At 41.5% G+C, this 22,790-nt stretch overlaps 2 protein-coding genes across 7 annotated transcripts in view; one reads left to right on the top strand and one right to left on the bottom strand.

Moving 5' to 3' along the window:
* Positions 1–22,790, bottom strand: part of Nrxn3 (neurexin 3) — a 1,514,195-nt gene that overhangs the window by 1,054,820 nt on the left and 436,585 nt on the right. The window lies entirely within an intron of this gene.
* Positions 16,608–16,944, top strand: LOC126507737 (40S ribosomal protein S27). The gene has a single exon (XM_050152467.1). The coding sequence runs from the start codon at positions 16,642–16,644 to the stop codon at positions 16,894–16,896; it is 255 nt and encodes an 84-aa protein (XP_050008424.1). The 5' UTR covers positions 16,608–16,641; the 3' UTR covers positions 16,897–16,944.

A 22,790-nucleotide genomic window follows, 5' to 3' on the forward strand; every position in this document is an offset into this window, starting at 1 on the left:
TGAACGGCCAATAGTTAGAGGAGAGAGGAAAAGTAGGTGGGGCTTCCAGGCAGAGAGAATAAATAGAACAGGAGAAAAGAAAGCAGGGGGAGGAGTGGAAAAAGGAGAGGAGGACTCCAGTGGCCAGTCACCCAGCCACACAGCCAGCCAGGAATAAGAAGGAAAGAAAGGAACATAGAAGAGAGAAACGCAAAAGACCAGAGGCAAAAGGTAAATGGGATAATTTGTTAAGAAAAACTGGCTAGAAATAAGCCAGGTTAAGTCTGGGAATTCATATGTAATAATAAGATGCCATGTGTCTATTTGGAAGCTGGCTGGCAGCTCCCAAAGAGAAAAACAAACAAACAAACAAACAAAACCAAAAAAAAAACCAAAACAAAACAACCATAGGAGGGTGTGTGGCTTTATTTTATAATCACACTGAATATGCCCTCGATACAGAGGCAAAGGATGATACCCTAATTTAGACAGTTGAGGACATTTACTTAGATGAGGATTGAAATTTACAAAACAAAGTGGTTTATACAACAGGTTAATTTGTCCCATAAGATGTATATCAGGGATTTCTGTTTCCATGTTCTCCCCGAGGCACAGTTCACTTCCACATGGCCATGGCCACAGTGGGAGGGGAAAATGAGACTATCAACTAAAGATGAAAAAGTCCGTTATGATTTTCCAAACCTTAAACAATCCATAATAACACAGGGATTAATCTAGATTTTCCAAAAATATTTATAATATATTACTCTTATTAGCACTTCTCTCTTTAACCCCTATCCCTTCCTGTGTGTGTGTGTGTGTGTGTATGCGCACATGTTCTTGTGTATAAGTCCAGGTATGTATGTGTCACCACACACGTGGAGGTCAGAAGACAAGCCCAGGCATCAGCCCCCATTTCCCACCGTATTAGAAACAGCACCTCCTCTTTGCTGCTGTTTATCTGGTCTATGAGCTTCCAGAGATTATCCTGTCTTTGTTTCCCCCTCACCCTAGGTGCATGGAGATTACATATGCACACCACTGCTTCCAGTTTTATGTGGGTTCTGGGGGTGTGAACTCAGGTCCTCACACTTACACAGCAAGGATTTTATCTATTGAGTCAGCTCTCTAGCCCCAGACCTGAAATTTCTATGCAGTATGTCTGTATGGTCTTCAGTGTTCCAATTTCTGAGTGACATCACCTCCATACAAGAATGCTGATCATGGCGGATGGAGGGGAAAGGATGGAGAAGGTACGCGACACTGGCAGAGTCTGCTTATTTCCTGTCTATAGATGGGAGTTGAAGAGGAGACTGATTTGTGAGGAAGAAATAATTAAGAGATGTAAATCACTTAGAGACAGCATGGCACACAGGAAGTGCACAAAACTCTCAGCTATTTGGGGGTGATTGTGGAGGTTACTGTTAATCTTATATCATCCTTCGCACACTCCTGTCTAACTTATACTTTCAGTAAAGCAACAAAGCTTCGGGGCCGAAATCAGCCTCACCATCCATTCGATTTCAGCGAGAACGCATTAATTGGATGGATCATTTTCATGCTATAAGGTGTTTCCCTCCTCTAACCTGTCACCAGGCAAGAATCAAGCAGAACTGTTGACTTGAAACAAGTACAGTGGGATCCTCAACTATGACAAAGCATTGGAAATTCTTTGCCTCTTAAGTGACCTCGACCATGGATTCATCTACAGTCAGTATTACTGAAATAGTAATGATTTTTTAACACTTGCCAGTACCTAATACCAGGATCTCTAGTAAAGGGTCATCATCTATCATCCCACCCAGACACCACCCATTTGGCAAACCTGGAGACATTCCTTCACTTCATAGACACGGAAAATAGCTAAGGAACCAGCTCAGAGGCATACAGCTGCTGAAGGCAGAGCAGGCCCGGAATCCAAGCATCACTTCCAGATTCCATGGGCAGCGCTGTGCACATATTTTCTAGCATTGCCATCCACACCCAGGCAGCTCCTTATTGAGGTCATAGAAAGTCATATATGATCAGCTTCCCAGTTCAAAAGCTGAATTTCTTAGTTTAGTTCCACCAGACTGACCAAGAACAAAGAAGACACAGCAGGATCCTCAACTACTCAGATGAATACATAAAAGGAACAATCAGGTTTGACTGGGAGTATCTCCTTTCTTATCCCCACTGTGATGCCCTAGCCTGTGTGATCTCCGAATAGGAATCAAGCTCTGCCTTGCTCTGTGCCTGAATGCAATACCTTTGACTTTTCTCCTTATGGAAGCTATTAGTGAGCAACAATAACTCATCCAAAAGAAAACGAGGAGGCTGGGCCCCCTGAATAATAATGGGAGAGAGAAAACTCAAGCAGCTGTCCTTACAGGAATCCAAAACAAAAAGTGAAGAGACAAAGGCCCGATCTCCAAAATACAAAAGAACTCAAGAAACATCAAAAGAGCAAATAATCCAACTTAAAAAATGGAGTACAGACCTAATAGAGAACCACTTTGGAAATCAGTATGACAATTTCTCAGAAAATTAGAAAACAACCTATGTCAAGACCTAGCATCTCTGTGAGTTTGAGACCAGCCTGGTCTACAAGAGCTAGTTCCAGGACAGGCTCCAAAACCACAGAGAAACCCTGTCTCGAAAAACCAAAAAAAAAAAAAAAAAAAAAAAAAAAAAACTAGCAATATCACTTTTGGTTATATATCTAAAGGATGTTCAGTGATACCACAATGACACGTGCTTAACTATGTTTTTAGCAGCATTATTTATAATAGCTAGAATCTGGAAACAACCTAAAAAACAAATAAAGAAATTGTGGTACATTTACATGATGGAGTACTACACAGCAGAAAAAAATAATGATATCTTGAAATTTGCTGGCAAATGGATGGATCTAGAAAAAAAAAACATATTGATTGAGGTAACCCAGACCCAGAAAGACAAATACATTAGGTACTCACTCATAAGTGGCTTTTAGACATAAAGCAAAGAAAAACCAGCCTACAACTCACAACCCCAGAGAACAACAAAGAGGACCCTAAGAGAGACATAAATGGATCTAATGTACATGGGAAGTAGAAAAAGACAAGACCTCCTGAGTAAACTGAAAGTGTGAGGGTCATGGGACAGGGTAGAAGTAGAGGGTGAAAGAAGGGAACAGAGAAAAATGTATAGCTCAATAAAAACTAAAAAAAAATGAATATGAAGACCAACTCTACCATGGGAAGAATACAGTGCTTGGCCCGGGACTGACAAAAATAAACAAATGCAGATTGCTGAAGAAATAATCAGGAAATTCAGGGGCAGAAAGCAGTTGATGATAACTAGACTTCTTCCAAAGCCTCTTGGTAGGCAAGCTCTCTATTACAACCCCAAAAATTGCTTATCTATGTATGTTGACATTCTTCAGAGGTGGGGAAAAAAAGTCAACATCTTCCTTTGCTGACAGTAAGTACTCTTTCTGAATCTCAATTTTATTTTCTTTTTAATTTATTTTTAAAACAATCTTTTCTCATTTTACATACCAATCCCATTCCCTCTCCCTCCCCTACTTCTACTTCCCCTATTTTCTACCCATTTCACCCACCCCCACCCACTCCTCAGAGAGTTTGACACATCACTTTGAGGTAGGACCAAGGGCCTCTTCCCTGTATCTAGGCTGAGAAAGGTATCCCTCCAAAGGGAATGGGCCCCAAAAAATCAGTTCAAGCTCTAGGAATAAATCCTGGTCCTACTTCCAGTGGCCCCACAGGCTGCCCAAGTCACACAACTGTCACCCACATTCAGAGGGACTAGTTTGGAACTATGTAAGTTCCCCTACTGACAATCCAGAGTCAGTGAGTTCCCACTAGCTCAGAGCAACTACAAGGTCATCCTTGTGGATTCCTGGGAATTTCCCTAGTCCCAGGTTTCTGGCTAGCCCCATAATGGCTACCTCAATCAAGATATATCTTTCCTTGCTCTCCCTCTCTGTCCTTCCCCTATCTCAGCCACCCCATTTCCCTCATGTTCTCTTCCCCCTTCCCATCTCTCCTCCCCCTCCTGTTCTACCCTTCATCCTCCCCTCCCCCACATGCTCCCATTCCCCCCCCCCCAGGAGATTTTGTCTATTTCCTCTTCACAGGGGATTCATCTCCCTTAGGTTCTCCTTGTTACCTAGCTTCTCTGTGGTCATGAACTATAGACTGATTATGCTTTGCTCTGTGTTTAATATCCACTTATGAGTGAATACATACCACGTTTGTCTTTCTGGGTCTGGGTTACCTCACTCAATATGTTTTTTTTTTCTAGTTCAATCCTTTCACCTGCAAATTTCAAGATGTCATTGTTTTTTACCGCTGAGTAGTACTCCATTGTGTAAATGTACCACATTTTCTTTTCTTTACCCATTATTCAGTTGAGGAGCATCTAGGTTATTTCCAGGTTCTGACTATTATGAATAATGCTGCTGTGGACATAGTTGATTAAATGTCCCTATGATAAGAGTGAGCACCTTTGGGAATATGCCTAAGAGTGGTATTGCTAGAGCTTGAGGTAACTGATTTCCAATTTTTTGAGAAACTGCCAAACTGATTTCCAAAGTGGTTGTACAATTTTGCACTCCCACCAGCAATGGTGAAGTGTTTCCCTTACTCCATATTCTCTTCGGCATATGCTATCATCAGTTTTTTTTTTTTAACTTAGCTATTCTTACTGATGTAAGATGGTATCTCAGAGTCATTTTGATTTGCATTTCCCTGATGGCTAAGATATTGAGCAATTCCTTAGGTGTCTTTCAGCCATTTGAGATTCTTCTGTTAAGAAGCCTCTGTTTAGATCTGTATCCCATTTTTACTTGGATTATTTGGTATTTTGATGTCTAGTTTCTTGAGTTCTTTGTATATTTTGGATATCAGTCCTATATCCAATGTGGGGTTGGTGAAGGTCTTTTCCCATTCAGTTGACTGCCATTTTGTCTTAGTGGCTGTGTCCTTGTCTTACAGAAGCTTCTCTGTTTCAAGAGGTCCCATTTATTTATTTATTGTTTCTACCAGTGTCTGTACTACTGCTGTTATATTAGGAAGTGGCATCCTGTGCCCATGCATTGAAGGTTACTTTTCACTTTCTCTTCTATGAAGTTCAGTGTAGCTAGATTTATGTTGAGGTCTTTGATTTATTTGGACTTGAGTTTTGTAAATCTCAATTTTACTCATCTCCTCAATCCATACCTTCACAATGATCACTTTGTCATTCCAGGTAAAGGGCACACAGAAATTAAATGCTATACATATTAGAACACAGCAACTTCTCAACTGTCACAAAAATCTAGGGAAAAGCAATGCTACATCTTGATCTCTAGCAATGTTGAAACTTTACTGGAAACAAGTAGCTCCAAAGTGAGATTTTGTAGAATAGCTACTACTAAGAAGAAAGGGATAGAAGGGCAATTGTCTTGCAGTCCTGAGACACTCAAATGTCTAGCTCTACTGCTGTCATTGTCCTTTTCCCTTTGACAAATACTCTAAGCAGAACCACGCAGCAGCCTGGCAGAAAAATACTGATGCCTTGGGTGTGTGCACTAGGGCATGAAAGAGGAAGCCCGGCCAGACCTTTGCCCAAGGTGAATTAACATTGGTACAATGTTCTCTTAAAAATCTGGCTCTCACTGAAGCAAGTGCCCCAACTGATGAACTGAACTAGACAAAACAAGTGGCATCAAGTGACAGAAAGCAGCAGCCTTCGTTGACAAGCTGCCCTGGCAAGAAGCAATTAAAAACAAAGTAGACATGGTGCCCTGTGGGGGAAGATGTCACACAGCCTGAGGCAGAGTGTAAGAATGACAAGTTGATCTTAACTATCCTACCCATGGATTTGTAAAGACTATTGTTTGTACTTATAATTCATATTTAGGAGACCAGCTGGGGAAAGAACTAAGAATAGAAGAAGCTCAGGGTTAAAACAAATTCTCTTTGAACAAATATATTTGTTTTCCCCGGATACAGAGGAATATAGACAAATTCTGAGTGTGAGAGCAATCTAATAATAGTAGGTACCACCTATGGAGGACCTACAATGTGCCATCCTCTCGGAAAAACATTGGCATATCCTGTCATATATCATCTACAATAAATAGCTAAAAACACTGATAATGGGCCAACATCATTGAAAGGTGCTGAGGAAGATAAATACCAGACCAAAGTCATAAAGCCAAGGAGGGCCATAGTCAGAACTTGACCCTCTAACTCTCCTTTTGCACCAGGGCAAGAGCATGCTCCAGGAATGGTTATTTTTAGGCTCCTTATGAGCTTATGTCTACACATAAAGCAGAAATCCCTCAACAGTATATAAAATTTATCTTGTTACCCAAAGCTCTTTGGACCTATGAAAATCCATCCCTCTCAAGCGGGCTCTTATACCTTCCTATCAGCGTTCCCTTGAAAACTTCTATATGGATCATACATTAGTAAGACTATCTTTGTTCCTCTGGTCCCTTGAACTGCAGTTTTCTCTCTCTTCTCCAAGGTATGTAAATACCACCCCTTCCCCAGGACCTTCATCCAAAGTCATCCCACACCATTTTCACCTACGTTGATTCCTACAGTTGACAAATTAGAATCCTTTTGTTGCCAGTAAGTGAAGCATTTTGCCCCCACTGCCTCATGCAGTGGGTTGGGAGTCTGCCTGCCCATGCTGAATTTTAACATTTAAGACTCTTTCCTGATGACTGAGTTGTAAGGCAGACCCCTAAGAACTCATCAAAAGCTCCCCCTCATAGAAGTAGTTTCCTCTCCCCTTCCACCTCATCTTCGGCCATATTTAACTTCTTCTGGACAGATTTACATAAAATCTGTTGTAAATTCTGCACCCTCAATCCTCCAACAAGAAAACTGGAAGGAATGAAGGAATGCATGCCCAGAAGCTACTAGGAACTATTTATACTGCCAAATACTAGGAAGACCAAACACTTGGCCTTACTTTTGCCTTGATTGTCAAGCAACTTTAATCATCTTTGAGTTCACATTTAGGACAGTTTCAGTAAATTCACCTACTCATCTTTAATATCAAATCATTTACAGGTATGTACGTGATTTGACCACTGAGCTCCACTGAGTTGATCCAGGTCTTTGGTGGGTATTAGAAAGTGAGGCCACTAAAAACACTCTCTGAGGCATTAAGAGGTACAAAATATTGGTGTTGGAGAAGCCAGTCATGAGGGTACCTTAAGCAGAGCAATGCTGGCTACACATCTCAATACAGTGTTTCTGCTTAATTTCTGCACATGGAGCTTCTAAGAAACAAAGAGAGTTTATCCTCCACCCCAATTTAGCCCTTGTGGAATAGAGAATAATGAAATGAGCTTTTGGTCTCTATCTTCCAGAATGCCATGGCTTTTGGAGAAAAATTGTGGGCTAATCTCATTATTATGTGACACTTCTTAGGGCCAAAAAAAAAAAATGCCTAAGAAAAACTGCAAAAGAATGCAGGTCCTGGGGTCTCTACTGAATCACACAGCCTACTATCTCTGCCCCTTTGTCTTCTGTGCCCCAGGCAACTAATGATTCCAGTCAGTTGTGATTTCTCCTTCTACTGAATAGCCCTCTCCTCATCTGTCACTTAAAACCATTAGCTTTGTTACTATGAAATAATTTCAGTCTGATCTTCTCAATAGATTTTAAATACCTTATGAGCAAAATGTAAATAAACAAAAATATAGGTTATACCTTTTAGAGTCTGAACTAGCTTTAACTGCACTGATTATTAAATCCTCATACCTTTATTAAAGTAGATACTAGACTCAAGGGACAGTAGGGAGCCACTGTTAGGATCATAGACTAAGAAGTACCCTTTGGTAGTGTTTAAGCCTGATCTCCCTATACCAGCTCTGTGGCATTAGGTAAGGTACTTAACTTGACTCAGACTAGAGACAAAGGATAATTAAGATGACAAGTAGTGTAAGAAATACGTGAGATAACGTCACTCTATAGGAAATGACTTGACATAGTTCCTGCTTCTTAGGGAGCACTCAGTAAATGTTATTTTCTGTGCAATGTTATAAATTATCAACAGACAGTCTGTCTTGGCATGAAGTCATTAGAAAGGACAGACATTTGTCCTAGGATAAGTCTTAAATGTATTGTCAGTCCCAAAGGCAGTTACAGCTAATGATACACTTGATTTAACAAACGCCTGGATTAAATATTTATGTATAAAGTGAATTGTGTATATTAGTTATTTGACATGATACTTATTATGTAGCATAGTATACACACATGTAGAGAGTATTATGGCTACTCTCTTCCTGTCTCTCATGCTCACCGAGATTTCAGCCTGATGATCATTAACATCATTTTCCCTCACATTATACCAACTGACCAAACTCTAACAGTGAAGTCCAAGCACAAATGTGGCAGCAGATGGTCCTCTTTGCGTCCAAAGTCAGAAGAACCTAATAGTTGGCATGGCCAGGACCACATCTGTAGCTATGGTCTTGCTAACAGGGCTCAATAAACTCACTCTGCCTGCTGAGAAGCAGCTGCCATCCAACCTGGGGCTCCGAGTCTCATCTGCTACATATGTTAGTGCCTGCTATTTACAAGCTTTAGATTTTGACACCATTGGTCAGGATCTGCCAAAGCTTACAGTTTTAGGGTTCAAAGCAAAACGTCAAAAAGATTCCAGCTAAACTTGAAGCCAGAAGAATACCGTTGACAAGTAATTAAATTTATTTGAAATGTTGTGTGATCTAGTAGGCTATAGATCAAATGAAATACTTCCACAGGCTGAGTCCCAATAGGGCCCACCAGCCCAGTTCCTATGATCTATGGCATCGTCTGTGATAGTTTGGGTGGAAAGGATAAAAGGGACATGGGGAAATTGCAGTAACAGACAAGCTGATGTTGAATAGCAAAGTGCTAATACCTAAGCCATTCTGAATAAAACTACCTAGTCATGTGGGCCTGCATGCACAGAAAGACAGAGGGTGAAAAGAAAGGGAGAGAGAGAGAGAGAGAGAGAGAGAGAGAGAGAGAGAGAGAGGAGAGAGAGAGAGAACTGTGGACCAGGCCTTATTGATCCACCCCTATGAACCAAAGAATGAGAATGTCAGCCCAAGGGCCTCACTCTGCAGATTAGTACATGTTTTCCAGTGGCATTTAGGCTTACAGATTTATTTGCCTGACAGAGTCACACTGGCACAGCAAACCCTCTCCATCTCTTTGATCCATGTCAGCAAAGATGTTTTTCTACTCTCCAAGATAAAGGATGGTATTCCTCATTAACTGAAGGCATTGCATTCTACATTATGATTTCCATTCAACCTAGGGCAAGCCTTGGAACTCTTCTCAAAGAAATGCTCATGAAATTAAGAGGAACTATTCTCTACCTTTATCATCTAACACAAAACCCAACATAGTAAAATTATCCTCCTATATTAAAATGCTACAAAGAAAACAACCCACTTGAAGGTTTTAAGAAACTGTTAGACCTTTAGCTCTTGACCATGGAGGATACAGGGGAGCACAAGAACAACCATCACTAACAGGCCAGGGATGCTCAATGTGAAGATATTTTCAGAAACAGAATTACAGTGGGACATAGCTGTCTCTCTGATTGACATTCAAGGGTGTGTATGATTCGAAACTTGACACGAATTGGAACTCCCCTGTACTTTCCAGGAATGACACTGTTCAGATGCTCACACTGTGAGATTTATAAACAGAAATAGTACATTCCTGGTGTGACCATCAAAGCATCCCCAAGAATTAGTAAAATCCCTGGTACAAAGTAGAGGGTGGGGTCCACATCCGCTCTCATGCCTTGTCCTATGTGCTAAACAGACATACCCAGAGAACGCCTACATTCCCTCCTGCCTTAGAATATTTGATGAGGGCACAGGTCTGACTGGAGCAGAAGTTTCAGGTCACGGAGCAGAGAAACTAAAATCAGATAAGTAGGTGGTTCCTGATTTTCAAAAGCTCTAAAAATACTTCAGTTATGCAATTGATGACAAAAGGAGGGACCTATTAGAGTATAAAGGAAGTCTTTTGCAGTTTGATTAGAAAGCTGACAAAATTGAAACGGTGGCTTCCGGAATTACCAGGGATATAGTATGCTATTTTTATTCCAACATCTAGAAATGGCTCTAATCACTACACAGTTTTCTTTAAAAGAAAAAAAAACCTTTCCAGTGATGTTCATCAACTTCAAAATTAAATGATGATCATTTTTTAGCCCTGTGTAGAAGACCCTGCCTCTCTGGTTCCCACTTGGTTGTCATCTCACCGAATTATGCATTGCCCTCAGATCGTTACCCACAGAGATGGTTCTTACTTGATTTTTCTGGATAATTGCTATTGACCATATGAGTAATCCCTCCTTGGGAACTTTCCAGTGTCCTTACTCATGTCCATGGCCACTGACACCCCAGATCCCTTCTCAGAACCCCCAGGGCTCCAGGTTATAACTGCCATTGTCTGTCTCCCCTGGTAAGCGGGCATCTTCATAAGCAGCATAAACCACAACTTTCCTTTCTATGTCTCCAAGTAACTTGGCAGAAAATGCATATATGAACGATAAAGTAGAGGCAAATGGAGAGTAAAGAGCAACAAGTAAGATCCTAGGACTGTTTGCTAACGCCTCTCAGATAGTGCTCACCATAATCAAGAAGGAAACCTCTAGGTTTATTCTGCCTGATGATACGTGAAGAGACGGTGAAGAATTAAAGAACTGCAGGCAGGTAAAAGGCATTTGATGGGACCACTAACCATTTCGAGGAATTTTCCCCAGTGTGCATGCTGAGGAAATGTGCTCTAGGACTGCTTATATGGAAGTGTCTGTGCTTTAGAGTGGCCATTGTTATTGGTTTATGTGCCTTGGCAGAACACTGATGGAAGAAGTGCCACAACTCAGTCATAGATTCCATCAAGGTCTTCTAAGAGATTCCTGCCAAAGTTCACCGCTAACTCGGCCTTCCACTCCGGAGCATGCTAAAGGGTTACTATAAACTCCTTCTATGACAATGAACCTTGGACTTGTCATCTGCACATAGATGTCCTGAAAATGTTGCCCCAGAGCTGGTACCTTCTGTATCCAAAGCCAGAGACCGGAAATCAATCCCGGAAATGAAGCTTTTGCCCATAACTACCGACTGCTGACTGTCAGCAGCTAACGTGAAAAGAGAAAGATGACAATAGACATGGTAAGCAGAGTCTGGAGAAAGAGGTTATATGAAAGGCCTAGATGAAGAAGAGTATAAAATTCTATTAAATATTTAATGAAACAGAGTCCTCAAGGAGTCTAACATGGTTGATCAAAAACAACAGTAGCATACCAGACAGGCAAGTAGTCTAAGCAGTGCTGAAAGAGAAGTAGTTGGTTCAATACCATGGACAGTGATTGGTTTTGCAAAGAGGGGCTAGCCTATGGAGGAAATTCCAGTAGTACTCTTAGGGGCTAAGAAGATGTGTTCAAATAATACATCCGTTTATTGTTAATATATGAGACCTATGTCTATTTAAATACATAGACCGAAGCTTTGGGGTTTCTTCATGGCTGAGCAACATCCAAAGTGGGTCTGCCTGTCAAAAGCAATTACAAACTATTTCTTATCTGGCTGGCTAAACAGTTCTGCTTCTAGCCTAATGAACAGCCTAATCAGATGTTTTTTCAAAGGGGCCCAAAAAGGTGCCCCTATAATCAGTAAAAGATATGGGAAAGTTGGTGGGAAAATTCAACATGCTGGCAGGTAGCAGATAACAGAGTAATCTCCAATCTAGCACAGAAGACAGTATATAAGAGTTGGGTCCGGTTGACAAGGATGACAGAGAACAGCAGGTCTTTACTCTTCACTGACTTTACGCATTTGTCATTGGACAGCACCACCACCTTTGTTATGAGTTTTCTTACAAGGCAGCGATTGTTTTTAAATTTTTTAATTTAATCTTTCATGTAATATTTTCTATTATATTTTACCTTGTCCCAACTCATCCCAGATACTTCCACCCTCCCTCCCCACACAACTTCAAATGCTTTCAGAAAGAAAAAGAAAAAAACCAAGGTGATGATCTTAGCCTGAACTCCCCTGTGACTGACTTTATATTATGTTTTATAAATCTGCAGAGAAGTTGGTAACCACTAGATGTCCCTTATGCTTTGTATAACCTACCTAAAATGAATTTCACCACCAGCTACACATTCAAAGACCTGTTCCCAAGCCTTGACTCTCAGGTGTTTGCTGTAATTTTTGCAGTGACTCCCTCCTCTGCTTTATTTATCAAACAACCGCTACAGTATTTCAATGGCAATTTAAGGCATGGTATCACTGGTTAAATTAAAAATCTTTACAGTTATATAAAACAGGTAGAAATAGTGGACTAAGAGTTAAATAGGACTATTTGAGGAACTATTTCTCAAAAAGCTAGGATACCTAAAGAGGTTCACAATTTATTATCACTGTCAAAACCCAGTATTAGTTTTTAATGCAGATAGAGAAGCCATAGCTCAGTTTAACTTCAGATTTTTACCTACCCTCCGAGCTTGGGCTCTTAGAGTCAATGCAACTAGGAACAGCAAGTAATTAATTTCACATGTCAAATTTGAGTAATTAAGAGTGGCTGCCTAGGAAATTAAGAAGGAAAGACTTATGCTGGGATCAATAAGTAATGCCTGTTACAAGAGTGGGAAGTATACTTGTAGAGCCTGAATTAATGGGCTAGCTCTATCCAGGGTCCTGGGTGTGGGGTGGTTCTTGGTGGGGCAGGGTGGTGAGTAGCTAACCTGATCAGAGGGCTTCCTCTGAGCTGTGGTTAGTGCTTTACATACAATGTGGAAAACACAATTAAGCCAAGAAAGCACAATAGGGTTGACAGCAAATGGGGACACTATTAAAACTCACCGGAATGTAAGTATAACTTAGAACTTTTCAGACTTATCTGGTGTAAAGGGTCATGATATTTGATCGTCATGATTTAAAGGCATGTAAAATATAGTGTATAGCATGTATTCTAAGATAAAACTATCTAGGGTCACTTTCCTAACTGTGTGGTGTGCGCACTCTTTAAATGTTTGTAGCTCCACGTCTTCAACTTGGAAGTGGGACATTGCACACTCAGCTAAAAGGATGCTGTAAGGATCATAGCTGTTTAGCCAGCATACAGAGACTAGCTCCTGGTGCCCTGCAAAAGCCCATGACTGTCACCTTCATTTTTACAGGGAAAGAAAATGCAGCAATTGCAAATGCTGCCTGTATTCTTAGGATAATGTCAGGATTGGGTCATGGAATCAGAATGGAAATGAAGGTGAGTCTGGCTTCACAGTCTGTTACTGACCTAGTATCCTACAGCATAAGGCAAATTGGGGCTTCTTTAAGATTCTCTCCTCCTGGAGGTTTCTTTAAGATTCTCCCTTCCCTCAGAGAGTGGGAATTAAAACAAGGAGAGGCTCGAAAAGTCAATCTCTCCTTACCACGCCAAAGTTGATATGTTACGATCAAGTTGCTCTGAATGAAGCCCATGCAGGTGCTGAGGAGGGTCTCCACTGGACCCATCTACTTCATGGGTTGAAAGACAGACAGTTCGGGAGGTGATGAAGAAGACAGAAGTGCCTGCATCCCATTTTTTTTAAAAAAAGATGAAGTCCCTGCTCTGACCTTGCACGGTGGCCTACCCAAAGCCCACTGGACTCTCCTGCTGTCACCTCAACTCCCCCGGCAGAGCCCGCCTACACCCTTTGTGACTTTCCTCGTGGAACAGATGGCCAGGGCTACTGCTGGACACAGAAGAGTGAGTACCAGGCCAGCTGAGCACACCTGTTCGCACAGACCTGGACCACCGTCTACTCACAGCTGCCAGCTGGTAGGAACTGGCTGCTGCGGAGTCCTTGTCCAGAACTCAGAAGGGCTCTTCCTGTTACTCATCAGCTCCTCAGTCGGTATAATTAATGGTTTGTTTTCATAATGAGAGCTGGGAATGCTGCCATACACATCTGTTCAGGGGCATTTGAGTGACCTAAATCAGACCTTGATAACGGGAGCCTCTGGCTTCTTTCATATGGGCCATCACATTGTTTACTTATGGAGTATGCTTGCAAAAAATATCCCTAGGAGATCAAACACTTGACGTCTCTAAAGGGGAAAGACACCCGCCTTTGAAGGAGTCTGAATAATGGTCTTCAAAGATGTCAGACTCTAAGTACTGAGCACTGAAGCCTGTAAATATTCTATTATTTGGGAAAATAAGAGTCTTTGTAGATGTGATCCTGTATTCTCCAGATGGGTCCTAATGGCCTCACCTGTATCCTTTTAGGAGGGAGGCGATGGTAGATTCAACATATGGGGTGACGGCAGATTCAACATATGGAGAGAGCAGAAAATCTGAAGATAGTGATAGTGAAGGAATGCAGTTATGAGCCAAGGAATGTTGGCAGGTACCAGCACCTGGACTATGCGAAGGACTGATTTGAACTCCAAGAGAGAGCGGTTTTCCTGGCACCTTTGATTTCAACATAGTGAACCTGACTTTGAACTTCAGAATGAATATGTTTCTGGTTTTGAAGCACTCCAGACTGTGGTGGTTTGTTATAGAAACCATACAAGATATTCTCTATCTGCTCTTTCCCTGCCTCTGCTAGGGTTGGACTTGGAAGAAACCCCCAGAGCATGGCCTGTTTCCTTTGGTGTTTGCTGTCCAAGAACTGCTCGGGCTGGTAGAAGAAAAGCTAAGTTACAATTAAAAATTCTTTCTAGCCCTATTAATAGCAGAAATTCACGCTTTGGTCACAACTAATCTTTGAAATGTAAATCATCATGAAGATAGAGCTGCCTGGTTTGGGCTCCTCAAGTTTATGAAGTATAATCTCATGTAGTGCACAAAAGCTGCCCAACTTTCATACCATATCATAACTGAAATTCACATATCAAAGCAATAATTAATCACGAAGACTGCCCAGAATTTTAAAAAAGTGCATTAATTATGTAAATTTCATCATACTGTAGATTGTCCAATGGGATTGACATAACCTTTGTCCAGAAGAACTCAGGATGTTCTGTAGCAGACAGATATGTACCATCATTCGCTCAGGAGCCACACGGCACCAATATTATTCCTTTAAAAACGGCGGCGGGGCGGCGTGGGTGTGTGGACAAACACGGGATAGACGGCACGCAAAGGAAGAGACAGACACGCGGCTCCCACGTGGGTGCGTTTAATGGGGAGAGGGGAACACAGTAAGGGGTGGGACGTGCGACACACAAGGGTAGGGGGGAAAAGGGCCAAGAGGGGGGCCAAGAGGGGGGAAACCTCGTGGACCTTCGCTTTTAACGGGGGGCGCAAGGTTATCTGGGAGGAATGGCCTTCACCTGGGCGTGGCCAGCACGCACACAGGTGATGGTAATCCAGGAGAAGTCTGGGAGCTGTAGTTTCCAAGGAATAACACAAGCACCTGCTAGGAACTGGGGAGCATGGAAAGAACAGTCGGTGTTTCCTGCAGAGAAAGTCTAGATGCATCTGTCCACTTATCTCTTCAGTGTCGAAGCCTCGGGAATAAAATAATGAAAAGCACACAGCAAGAAAGCATCAGCCACAAGCAGAAGCACAGAAAACTTCAAATTAGCTATCTGAATAAAAAGTGTTTTTAAGGGCATTTCTACCCTCAAAGTATGACTAAGGCTCCAAATTTAGGGTGTGAGTAGGAACAAAGAGCAGCCTCAAAAAATTTTGCAATGTATGCAGCCAGGAGGCTGTGATATCAGCATTAACGAAGTGAAAGAGAAGAACAAGAGAAATAACAATAAGAGAAGGAGCCAAAAGAGAAGTCTCAGCAGCTTCGACTGGGGTTTGGTGGGAATGATGGCAGACAAGAAGCTGCCCAGGTCCTCAGAATGCCTCTGACAGCCAGCTAAGAAAGTCTAACCAATCCTAAAGGCACTAGGAAGCCACTCAGGTGGGACAGTGAAGAGGTTTGGTTGACATAATTTGAAAGACTAACGTAGCGATGACCGTGGAAATGAGTTAAGAGAAAACAAGTAGAACAAGAGGCAGAAAAGCATTTGTAAAGCAACCATGATGTGACAAAATAAGGGACCAAATGTATAAAAAGTGCAGTAGAGAAATCCTTACCTGGGGATAATGCGTGTGTCTGGGGGAGAATCCCACAAAGACGATGCAAACCAGGCGGTCAGTTAATTAGTAGGCTGAGGCAGATCACAGTCCTAAATACAGAACTGAGCTCTGAGAACGCACAGCCAGAATTCGGATGGAAAAACAAAACAAGCACACAAATAACAAGAACAAAGGTGAAGAAAGAAACTTCTAAAAAATGACAGAGCACCTGTGCACTAGGCGTTACAGAAGAAACACTCAAGTAAAAGAAAGCCATCTGAAGTCAGTAGGATCCATGGTAAGAGTGGAGAGTAGGGGAGGGTCTAGGAAATTTGACGGGTAGAGCTTACATAACTTGCTGGATTGTGGAAGGCCCTATGGTCACTGTGCTGGTCTCTTGTGCTAATGCTCATGTGCTAACCCATATCTGCATCCGACCCTGATGACTAGGATTAGTTGGGGCCTAGAATTTCATTATCTGTTTTATGTTTAAAATTCCCTCCCTCACCACAACCATATCATTTTACATGAGAGAAAACAGGTTTAGAAGCCTGTTCAACCTTTCCGGCGGTGACGACCTCCCTACGAGAACATGCCTCTCGCAAAGGATCTCCTTCATCCCTCTCCAGAGGAGGAAAAGAGGAAACACAAGAAAAAGCGCCTGGTGCAGAGCCCCAATTCCTACTTTATGGATGTGAAGTGCCCAGGATGCTATAAAATCACCACGGTCTTTAGCCATGCACAGACGGTAGTCCTGTGTGTCGGCTGCTCCACTGTCCTCTGTCAGCCTACAGGCGGGAAAGCAAGACTGACAGAAGGATGCTCCTTCAGGAGGAAGCAGCACTGAAAAGCACCGGATTCGAGATGAGTGGGAACCATCCCAATAAACACATTTTGGAAAAAAAAAAAAAAAAAAAAAAAAAAAAAAAAAAAAGGAAGCCTGTTCAAGCTCACAAGACTTTTAATTGACTATGCACTATTCTGGGATATCATTTTAACTTAGCAAAGCTGCATTATATTTGTTTATGATGTAGAATATGATTTTAGCTATGTAAAGGTTGTTGTATTTGTTTTTTGCTGCATTGGCTTAGTGCTGTAAGAATGTGTGTTTAATTATGTAAAGATGAGTTGTATTTGTGTCACTTTGAACGCCTAAGGTACCTGATTGGTAGGCAATGCTGGCAGGCAGAGAGAGTAGAATTCTGGAGTGAGAGAGGGGAAGAGAATGTGGAGGAAGGGTGACATGCCTGGGGCCAGAAGGCAGGCAGTGGCCAGTCAGTCAGACACGGGAAGCAGTGAAAGTAAAATACACAGAAGGAAATAAAAGTGAAAAAGTCCCAAGGCAAATGATAGATAAAGAGAAACAGGTTAATTTAAGTGAAAGGAGCTAGCCAGAAATTAACCTAAACTAAGCCAAGTATTCACGACTAACAATACGTCTCCATGTTATAATTTGGGAGCTGACTGGGTGGACCTAAAGAAAAGCCTGGTGTAATGAACTCTGAAGAGCTTTGAGCCTTGAGGCTGGGTTTTTGCATTACAGTTACTCTGGAAAGAAGTCTGAAAACATGCTTTCTTCAAACACTTGCCTTCATGGTTTCTGAGGGAAATTCCCCAACCTGGGATTTCTATTGTAAAGTATTAGTTGAAGGTGTGTTACATTTGTTTATGCTGCGGAACATTTGCTTAATGATGCAAAGATATGTTGCATTCTTTTACGTTGCATTTGTCTACCTCTGAAGCTGTGTTGCTTTGCCTGTCTAAAACACCTGATGGTCTGATAAAAAGCCGAATGGCCAATAGCTAAGCAATAGAGGGCTAAGAGAGAATATTCTCTCTGCTAAGCAGAGAGAATAAGTAGAAGAAGAAAAAAAGAAGAAAGAGAAGAGAGAAAAGGAGAAAGAGAGGAGAATGCTGGGGGCAGCCACCAAGCCACACAATCAGACATGAAATAAGAAGGTAAGAAAAGATAGACAGAAATAGAGGTAAAAGCCTAGAGGGAAAGGTATATGGGATTTAAGAAAAGCTGGCAAGAAATAAGCCTAGCTATGGCGGGGCATTCATAATAAAGAACAAGTCTCAGTGTGATTATTTGGGAGCTGGGTGATGGGCCCCCAAAGAGTTAAAAAAAAAAAAAGACAACTCACTATAATCTCAAACAAAACCTCACCACAATACCTAGGTTGATGCAAACTTGACTTGGTATTGCTTCATCTAATGCATGACCTTGAAGTCCTAGTCACCAGCTAGAAATCCTGGTTCTATCTAATTGGGGCAAAAGAGAGCCAAGGGAACAGGGAAATGTCCCGAGAATAACCAAAAATTATGAAAACCTACTCTGCCTTGAGATTTAAGAATTTATTTTAGACAGACATGGAAATAGACACTATTGAAAATGTCATTTATGGCTTCTAAGGAGGTGTGTGCACCTGAAGGGAATAGGACATGTTTCTACTTGTGTAAAAAGCTGAATAACACTTAACAAATTTCAGTGTCCCAACTTTCTCCAAGTATCTTCCCTGGAACTTTCACAGGGCTAAACCTCTAGGGTCATGGCATTCCTCGCTTCTATTGGGACATTTATTGGCCATACTACTGTCTGAAGTTTCTTACATCCAAGAGAAAATAGTATCTCCAAGTTCCACCCTACTATAATGATGCAGCTCTCCTGACCATTAGGTATCACTTGTATGTGCCACAACCCTAGAATTGAGGACAGCAAAGAAAAATGCTATCCTCTGTCCCTGCTTTTTGATGGGCTTTCTGGGAGAAAAATACTATCAGCATTGGGCCCGGTGCTCCTGAAAGATTGCTGGACCCTTAAAAGGCTCTCTTCACTATTATTCAACTTGTGAGTAGAAAATTGAAAAAAAAAATCAAGAGAAAATTCAACAGGAGGATTTCTGAAACACAGGTAAAAGAAAGAAGAAGGCATCAACTTGCATTCTATAAAACCCTCCAATCTATAGCTTGTTTTGATTCCAAATAATGAAAGGCAAGAATGGAATGTGACACTGGGCAAATCAAAACACTTCTCTTTTATCTCTGTGGCTTCTATCGCTGGCTTCAACTTGACTGTGTGGCTAAAGTATACTGTTCCATTGGAACCTAATAAAAGAATTTTATTTTACGGATGGCAGAGGAAATAATTCTTCCCACCTTGCCTCTGCAGTATTAAAACGCCATTCATTTAGTTGCTCTCCAAGAAAAGAATAATGTTTAACTTGTGAGTAAACAGTTCTGTAACAGCAATACTAATGTCCTATAATTTTAATTTTAAAAAGCAGTACCCTTTAGAGGTCTCAGAATGCAGGCCATAAAAGCTCCTATTTTGCCCATAGCACTCCTTCCTTGAAACCTCACTCCATGCTTGGGTTTAATCACTGCACACTTTCCAAGGAGCTCTTGATGCCTAATTTGCTGTTTCAATCATCCTTTCCCACTTCCTAAACTGGGCTTTCCCCAAGCATCTGATGAAGGCTATCTTTCCACTTTGCCACCATCTGCCCTTGCTAATTCTATCCATTCATGCATCTTTACCTGGAAACCAAATCCTTGCATCCCTAATGTGAGGTGTCCTTCCAAAAGTGAGCAGAGTGGCCCTTTCAGGTTTAGCCCTGCAAACATTCCAGGGAAGATCCTTGAAGAAACTTGGAACTTTGAACTTGATTAGGTGTTACTCAACTTCATTCATGGTTAAGAGATGCCCTATTCCCTTTAGGTGTACACACCTCCCTGCAGACACTTCACACCTCTTTGTTTCATACTTCACACCACTTCGGAAGTACCATCAATCTACAATTAAAATCAATCTGAAGGTCCCCAAACCAACCTGTATAGAAGTACAACCCTCAATCCTCCTGACTTCCTTATTTCTTGCCTTGGTCACTCAAGTTCAAATATTTGTAGCTGCATTCACCACCCCCTGCTCTTTCATCCTGATTCAATCTCCTTGCCATGCCCATTTGATTCCACACCCAACAACTTTCTCATTAATTTTCAGTATTCTCTTCCTGCGGACACATCTGTATCTACCTGCATTGCATTGTTCACCAAGTTCAGTGCAGGGGAAAGCTTACAGAATATTAAGCTCTGTAATCATGAAATGATCCCTGGCTTCGTGGAGTTTACAGTGTAGTGGAGACAGCACACAGGTAAGTACAAAGAGACAGTGGTGCTAGGGAATATATATATATATATATATATATATAGATATATAGATATGATAGAGACATTTCTAGATATAGAAATGATCAACTCAACCCTAGAGGACAGGAGTCTGGAATCAAGCCTCATACTGATTAGTAAAGTAAAGCTGCCTAACTATTTTCTAAGTTGAACTTCAGCGTCTCTGTAATTCAGTGTATCACACGTACTATTTCACACGTGGCTATGTTGAGTAACATTCACAAGCAGACTGGATAGCCTGGGAGAAGGGGAGGAATAGGAGATGACAGGACTAGGGATCACTGGAGTAGTGTGAAAGGGAAGAGCTAGGATACAAATTAAGAGAACATGGCTTGGTTCAGGAAAGAATGGTGAATAGTTGAACAGAGATGGCAAGAAAGAAGAGAGCCACAAGGGGTCCACATCCTTTAGGGACAAAGGAGACTTGAAAGATGTGCCAGTGAAGGAGTCTGAGTCTGGTAGGTAAATGAATAGATAACGAGTCAGTTCTAGAACAGCTAGTAAGGGCAAGAGATGGAGGAGAGGGGAGAAAGAAAAGAGGGATTAGAGAATGGAAAGGAGAGGGCAGCAAAGGGGCGAGGAAGAGGAGAGAGGGGACCATCCTGCAGGAGAAGAGTCATAAGTATCATGAGACCACATGATTCCTGGCAACAAGGATGATGGAGGCCACTTTTATTCCATGTAATAGTGACACAGACACCACTCTTTACATTCCTGGGCCATTCACAAACATGTGCTTTCTGCAGCCAATTAATCTACATAGAAAGACATTTCTGCCAAATAACATAACGGATCTGTGGTCTCAGTGCCTTATGTCTTCTTGACATTTCCTTTCTCCACTATTTCTCTAGAATTGAACTTAAAGAGCTTAGTTAAAGAGCCTGAACCATCTTTAAGGCAAGCATTTTAAACATATTGATGGGGTGGAGAGATAGCTCTTAGGTAAAAGCACCTGCTGCCAAGCCTGATGACTGGTAATTTGGTCTCCAGGCCCCACATGGTAGAAGGAATGAACCAACACTGTGATTACAGGTGTCTGCAATACCTAGACTGAAATAATCACTTTATTGAAGGTTTGTGGCAATGATTATTTTGGCCATGATGACGGTACATGATTACGGCTGTAGAAAGAAGAATAAGAAGAGATGGAAGAAGAAAAGAAAAGGAGCATATACCATTTCAATACCATTTAGAAAAAAGATTTTTAAACACTGAGGAAACAGCACAACTAGAACAGCACCAAAGCATCAACCACATCGACGTGAAATTTGCAAAATGATTATCCTAAGTGTCCCACAGTACTTAAATACGGACTATGTATTTAAAACCCACAGCAGTAATTGCTGCAAATTTGGGCTGAGAGTACAATACATACATACACTATGTATTTATAAGAACACAGAACCTGAAGAAAAACCTCTTGCTGGCATTCTCCTCAATTCCCTGACACATAATGAACTCGTTCTATTTTCTCGAGTAATTTGTCTTCTCATTATTTTCTTAGCGTGTGCTGTGTAAGGCTCATCCTTGGCGTCTTCATTCTTCTTACTCTCTACTTTATTAGAAGAGACTCACATGCTAGGTCTAAGTGGGCTCCACGCAGATGGCTCCTTGATGTTAGAACAGCTCTAATTATCTTCGTATTCATACTTCCAGCTAGTACCTGTGTATTATTTACCTTGATGCCTTACTAGTAAACCAATATGCTTATATTGCAATGTATTGATTTATAGGATAAAATGTTCTGGCATGGAATTCTTCTACCTTTTGACCTCTTACCTTCTTGGAGCTGGGCTCCTTCTGACCACAGATCCCACTGTGTTGTGGAATAATCTTTTTGCACACCATGAAGATGTATCACTTGCTTTGGTTTAATAAAAAAGCTAAATGGCCAATAGCTAGGTAGGATTTGGGGAGCAGAGAGAATGCTGGGATGAACTAAAAGGTGGAGTTGCCAGCCAGAGGTCGAGGAAGTAGAATGTGCAGGAGGAGATGTAACAGCCACAAACCATGTGGCAGGTTGTAGATGGATAGAAATTGGTTAATTTGTTATAAGAACTAGTTAAAAACAAGCCTAACCTATAGGTCAAGCTTTCATTATTAATAAAAAGCCTCTGTGTCATTAGTTGGGAGCCAGCTGGCGGGACAGAGAAAACTTGCCATACCACTGCACTGCTGTGATTATTGCAACTCTTCCAAAAACTGCCCATTCTTCTTGCTATTGCACAAATAGCTTTCTTTCCTCAATCTGCTGATGGTCATCTGTGACGTGATGCTCACCTGGAACCCCAGCACTCAGTCAACTAAGATCAGATGCCTGTGAAGACCAGAACAGACTGCGTGGCAGAGCTAGGCCCTGTCACAATAACAAACAAGGAGACAAAGCACCTGCCATGGAACTTTCTTTTTAACACCACACTAGTGGTATGAATGACAGCTTTCCCAAACCAAAGTTTGAATCTCAGTTCCCTGCACCTTTCACTACCCTCTTTCTTGTAAGACTGACTTCTCAATGATGTTTAAAGCATTCTCTGTATCTCTGTCTACCATGAT

The sequence above is a fragment of the Alexandromys fortis genome, unplaced genomic scaffold (assembly GCF_014885135.2).
Source record: "Alexandromys fortis isolate MF-2015 unplaced genomic scaffold, M_Fortis_MF-2015_v1.1 scaffold_47, whole genome shotgun sequence".
Lineage (NCBI taxonomy): Eukaryota > Metazoa > Chordata > Mammalia > Rodentia > Cricetidae > Alexandromys > Alexandromys fortis.

Excerpts from the sequence above, each read along its gene's own strand:
- LOC126507737 (XM_050152467.1), top strand. The coding sequence starts at position 16,642 with ATGCCTCTCGCAAAGGATCTCCTTCATCCCTCTCCAGAGGAGGAAAAG.